We start from the raw sequence: 5,979 nt of genomic DNA on the forward strand, positions 1-5,979 counted from the left end.
AACTCCACTTTCCCATCCCTGACTGTTCCATCCCCGACCAACCCTTTCTGGTTTGTAAGTGTGAAGTCCCACAGGGCACCTCACCTCACTGACTCCTCAGCCACCCGTGTCAGGAAGATGTTGTCCATGAGCTCCAAAACCCTCCTGCATGGCTGGTACCTTGCAGATATTGGGATATCTTAGGTTTGCCACGAGGACACGGCCCTGGAAACACGAGGCTTCTTTCCTTTGTCTGAAGGAGGCCTCATCTAATTCCTCTTCCTCATCAGAGAATCAGTAGCTGATGTCCACCCACCACAACATTGTCCATGTTGTTCTGCCCTCTCATGCTGACTCCTCAACTTTCAGCTGATATTCTCTGTCCCCAGGCAGAGCTCCACACATTCCTGATGTTCTCCCACATGAAGGGAAACTTCCCCTCTAAGTCCAGAGCTCTGGCATTACGAGCACTAGCCCCCCAAGACCGCAAAGTTTCTCCTGCAGGTGATATTCGTAGTGTCCTGTAACTCCTCATGATGTTATCTTGGGATAGACGCTCTCATCAGGATAAACCGTCTGCATGTAAACACTAACAGCTGGAGCTGCTTCTCCCCTTGGCTGTGGCTGTTGTCTCCAGCTCTGATGCCTGTGAGGAGACACCTTGTCCTTACAGCACAGGGGCCTCATGGCCTCCTTGTCCCCAGCCAGGAACCTGGGAGGTGTGGGACCATAGTCCTGCCCTTGGCCTTGCACAGCCCCACATCACACTGTCCCAGGAAGGGCCCTGGGCAACGTGGGAGGGACAGGATCTGCCTTCCCAGGGCTGGGGGTCAGGGCTTGGCCCTTTGGTTAACGAAACACATCCAGGTTTACTCAGCATCAGAGAGACCTTCACCTTGCTTGCCCTGACCTGTCATCTCTGCCTCCAGTTTTCTTCTCTAACCAGATCCTGGGGTCATTTCCTCAATAGTGTTCCTCAGTGGGACCCATTAACATTACAAGAAACTTTGGAGTTTGAATCTGACTTGGGCTTCTTGAGAGGTTTTATTGAATTTCCCCTCAGGGTTGATGTTCATGGTGTCAGCACCAAAGCCACCAGAGGGGTCATTAAAGCACCTTGGGCTGCTCCTGTGCTGCTGAGCTGGGCTGGGCTCCTGGGACAGAGGGAGCTCATGGCAAGCGGCAGCGCTGCAGAGAGACAGCTCTGCCCAGGAGCAGCTCCTCTGCAAAGCGCAGCAGGGCTGAGGGCTCTGCCTGCAGCACCGAGGGGAGAGGAGCCAGGCAGAGAGATGGAAATGCAGTCTGGGGTGGTGAGATGGCTGAGAGATCACTGGGGGAGAAATCTTCACAGTCCTTAACACAGTAAGTCTCTGGGTGCAGGGTGGTGCAGATGAGGATCCTGCAATTATCTCCCAGAGCTGGCAGATCCCATGGCTGGAGTGGAGGAGAAGGATCTGTTCCTTAGCATGGACAGGGCACGACAGCTGCCATCTCCCAGCTGCAGGGTGCTCAGGGCTGTCCTGCAGAGCAGGGTCCCTGCACCCCAGGGCTGTGCCGGGGCAGGGACTCGGCCGCCTGCCAGGGTCAGCGCTCAGCCTGCCCGGGGAGATCCCAACAACACTGAGAGGGGAAGCTGTGGGGGGAAGGAGCGACCCCCAGCAGGGCAGTGTCCTTCTGCTGCTGGCTTCTCTGTCGCTCAGGGCTGCTCTTCCAATAGGAGGTTTCTAGGAGAAGATCTATACAGGTATACTACAAAGATAAGGAGTTTTCCCAAGTCTGTCCTTTCAGTTTCCTATTCCAAGACTTGGGGAGTGGGGGCATGGAGGACAGGATAAATGAAAAAGGAGCTCTCCAGTTTTAACAAGTCACTGAGACTCCTGAACTGCAACTCTGAGTGATCAGCCGATCTGCCAGAGGCCTTGTAACATCCCTTCAGCCACCCCTCTGCCCATGGACAGCAGCAGCATCACCTTGGCTGGACACATCTGACTTAGTCTGACCCGTCCTTTTTTGCAGCCAGCAAACCTCTGCTCTCAGCAGTCCTGGTGGCTTTTCAGGGTAACATGGCAGTGTGATCAGCCTCCATCTCAGAAAGGTGCCAGCCCAGGGCAGCTGGAGCAAGACAGAGAGACAGAGCAGCTGCCCTCACTCTGCACTGACCCACAGGCATCCTCTGGTCTCGCAGGACTCGCTCTGTTCTCCCTGAGTGCAGCAGAAATGCTGAGGGTTTCTGACACCCAACAACACTCTCCAGGGGAGTTAAATGATTGGACTAGATGATCTTTCAAGCTCCATTCCAATCCCAAACATTCTGTGATTCTGTGAAGCTTTAAAAAAACCAAACATTTCAAATTTCATTTTACCATCCTGTTTCATTCTCGGGATAGTGCAGATGCTGACAGGCCCTTCTGCACCAGCAGCAGTTTCAGATGACAACTTTGAACCCCAGGTCCGTCCCCTGCCCCCCATTCCATGACCCCTGCTGCAGAGCAGGGCTGACTCCTGGGCAGCCAGCGGGCACAGGCCCTGCTCCTCACGGCACCTCCAGCCAGCACCACCCAGGGCTCAGCCACGGACCCGAAGGAAGGTCTGGAAAACGACAAGGGGGTGTGGAGCAGGGGGAAGGCATATGTGAAATGGCTTTGGTTTTTCCCAGAGAAGTCTCATCTAAACTGTCACTGTCTTTTCCTCCTTGCACAGGTCCTCATGCCCACAGGCAGCGAATGTCCAACAGCAGCTCCATCACCCAGTTCCTCCTCCTGGCGTTCACAGACACACGGGAGCTGCAGCTCTTGCACTTCTGGCTCTTCCTGGGCATCTACCTGGCTGCCCTCCTGGGCAACGGCCTCATCATCACCACCATAGCCTGTGACCAGCACCTCCACACCCCCATGTACTTCTTCCTGCTCAACCTCGCCCTCCTCGACATGGGCTGTATCTCCATCACTGTCCCCAAATCCATGGCCAACTCTCTGTGGGATACCAGGGTCATTTCCTTTGCAGGATGTGCTGCCCAGGTCTTCTGTGTATTTTTCTTGTTAGGTGCAGAGTATTTTCTTCTCACCGTCATGTCCTACGACCGCTACGTTGCCATCTGCAAACCCCTGCACTACGGGACCCTCCTGGGCAGCAGAGCTTGTGTCCACATGGCAGCAGCTGCCTGGGCCACTGGGTTTCTCGGTGCTCTGCTGCACACGGCCAATACATTTTCACTGCCACTGTGCAAGGGCAATGCCCTGGACCAGTTCTTCTGTGAAATCCCCCAGATCCTCAAGCTGTCCTGCTCAGATGCCTCCCTCAGGGAGGTTGGGCTTCTTATATTTGGTGCCTCTACATTCTTTCTATGTTTTGTATTCATTGTGCTGTCCTATGTGCAGATCTTAAGGGCCGTGCTGAGGATCCCCTCTGAGCAGGGACGGCACAAAGCCTTTTCCACGTGCCTCCCTCACCTGGCCGTGGTCTTCCTGTTCCTCAGCACTGCCATATTTTCCTACCTGAAGCCCCCCTCCATCTCCTCCCCATCCCTGGACCTGGTGGTGTCTGTTCTGTACTCGGTAGTGCCTCCAGCAGTGAACCCCCTCATCTACAGCATGAGGAACCAGGAGCTCAAGGATGCCCTGTGGAAACTCATGCCTTAGTGTTTTCTGAAGCAGGAAACTACCTATCTGCTACTATATAGCAGTTTTAATGTAACTAGTTACAGCCTCTCATCTGTATTTTCTGTTGTTATTGATGTTTTCTTTATTGTGATAACATCATCCCCTTTCTAAATCACTTTCTGCTTTTCTTTTATAACTAATGGCTGTGTAAATGAGGAGCCATGATCTGTGTGTATTTAAACAAAATAAAGGGTCCCGTAGTGATGTGTTTTTCACTATATCCTTCCTGCAAAGCCTATTTGGAGCTGCAGGGACAGTTCCTGTGTGCATGGGAGGAGGGGAAAGAACTCTCACTTGGCAGCACTGCCAGGGAGCAGCAGCGCTTGGCCTTCCAGAGCTGTTCTCGTTCCACTCCCACACTCTCCTTCTCATCCCTTGTGTTGGTGCAAGGCCTGAGTCCTCTGGCAGCCTGGTCACCGTCCTGCTGTGTGTCAGTCCTGTGAGCGCAGGCAGGGACAGGCCATGGGCACTGCTGTGACAGAGCTGGCCTCTGTAACAGTACTTCTATAAAGAAGAGTGCTCTCCTCAGGGCAGTGCCGGAAGGCTTAGGTCTTCTTCAAGTTTCTGTCAAGAACATACACAATAAGGTGGCCACAGATGCATCAGCAGGGTACAGCTGCACAGTGTGTGTGTGCAGGGCTGGGCACTCAGCAGTGTCCTCTCACAGCCAGGCCTCCTGCCAGAGACCTGCAGGACCAGCAGAGCAGGGGCTGGGCTGTGCCCCTGGGCACTGGACACCCCTTGAGAAGAAGTCTCAGGACAATCATCATGGACTGGCCCCTCACAACCTTCCTTTCCAGCCCTGGCCTCTCTCCCCAGCTCACAGAGGTTGCTCTTCCCTCCTTGGTGGGACACTGAATGAGTTGTTCAGCAGTCCATGTTGGCTTTGTACAGATGAGATGTAGGCACACACATCATGTACGTGAGGTGACACACATGCGAGTGATCACAAACACCATCAATTATTCCTTGTTTTTCCACTAAGGTCTGTGGCACAGACAAGGTCTTGAGGTCACTTGATGTTGGGAGGAACACGCCATGGGAAATCACCTGAATGCAGCACTGCGATCTTCTTCCTTGAACTGAGGTCCCCGTGTCCATTCCTCATGACATGGCACTTCTCAGATGAGTGCAGAGCAGGGTGACACACCACAGGGCTGAGGTGTCTCCCGTCCCTTTGGAGTGGCAACAGGAGGCCAGAGGGACACTGTGACTCCTGCCTCTGTGAGTTAAAGGGACAGACTCTGTCTCTGAACATCCCTGGGTGCATAAGGAGTCCTGAGACCAGCTCAGACACGGATGCCTGATGGAACCCTGGCATTTCTGTGTGTGACTCCAGGAACAAACCTCAGTGGCCCAGTGAGATTCATCTCAGCTGCTGGGACAGGCTCACTGCAAGTGCTCCTGTCTGCTACATCACCCTTGCCCATGATTCTTGATTGTGCTTTCAAAAGTGACAGCAGAAACAGAGGAGTTCTGAGGTCCTTGGGAAAGGAAGATGTCAAACCCATCTTCAAGAAGGACAAGAAGGAGAATTTGAAGAATTACAGGCTGGTCAGCTTACCTCCATCCCTGGGAAGGGAATAGGCCACGTCTTCCTGCACCAGTCTCCAGGCACGTGAAGGACAAGGAAGGGATTGCTGAACCAAAATGAGCAGAAAACCCAATGAGACCCAAGAAATGCTCTGAACCCATTCCAGAGCTTCAGACCCCCGGGAACGAGCTCAGTGACAGTGCAGCCCATGCAGTTGCATCTGTGTCCCTCACCGAGCAGCACAACCAGTGTGGAGTCACCCCATGGTCCTGCAGCCAACCTGCTCTGTAGAGCATCAGTGCCAGGTTGGGGCCCTGTGGGGAGCACAGGGAAGGGGCCAGGAGCACCAGACCAGATCAGAGGAGGGATGGGGGGAGATCAGACAGGAGCTGACCGGGGCTGGAAATTGCCTTGGAGAGAAAAATGCTGGTGTTCAGCTGGCCCAAGATAATACCCAGAGTTCAGGGTGCAGGGCCAGAAGTCCTTGCTGTCCTGGTGCTTCACCAGGCCCGGGAAGTAGCTGGAGAAGGATTGGTGTCCCCCACTTGCCATCGCTCGTGCATCATCGCTCGTGAAGGGTGGCATGGAAAGCAAGTCTGGGACTCTGTTTCAGGATTTGCACCGAAGAAAGTATTCGCCCAGAAGCCACATCATTTTGATCTGGTACTTCAGTCCTGGTGCTCATCACATGTCCTTAAGACAAACTTTTGCACCCCTCTTGTCAACCTTACCCCAAAAGTCACCCCTAGACAAGGCTCCTGAGCTGGGGCCGAGCTGGAGAACTGGGGTCCAGCTGTGACCAGAGGA

General features: G+C 53.9%; 1 protein-coding gene across 1 annotated transcript; it reads left to right on the forward strand.

Moving 5' to 3' along the window:
- The first annotated feature begins 2,702 nt into the window (after window positions 1-2,702).
- LOC135999412 (olfactory receptor 14J1-like) lies at window positions 2,703-3,617 on the forward strand. Its single transcript, XM_065652967.1, has one exon. The coding sequence runs from the start codon at window positions 2,703-2,705 to the stop codon at window positions 3,615-3,617; it is 915 nt and encodes a 304-aa protein (XP_065509039.1).
- The last annotated feature ends 2,362 nt before the right edge of the window (window positions 3,618-5,979 follow it).

Source organism: Caloenas nicobarica, chromosome 28 (genome assembly GCF_036013445.1).
Source record: "Caloenas nicobarica isolate bCalNic1 chromosome 28, bCalNic1.hap1, whole genome shotgun sequence".
Lineage (NCBI taxonomy): Eukaryota > Metazoa > Chordata > Aves > Columbiformes > Columbidae > Caloenas > Caloenas nicobarica.

What these genes read in the sequence shown, in the direction of transcription:
- LOC135999412 (XM_065652967.1), top strand. Translation starts at nt 2,703, where the DNA reads ATGTCCAACAGCAGCTCCATCACCCAGTTCCTCCTCCTGGCGTTCACA.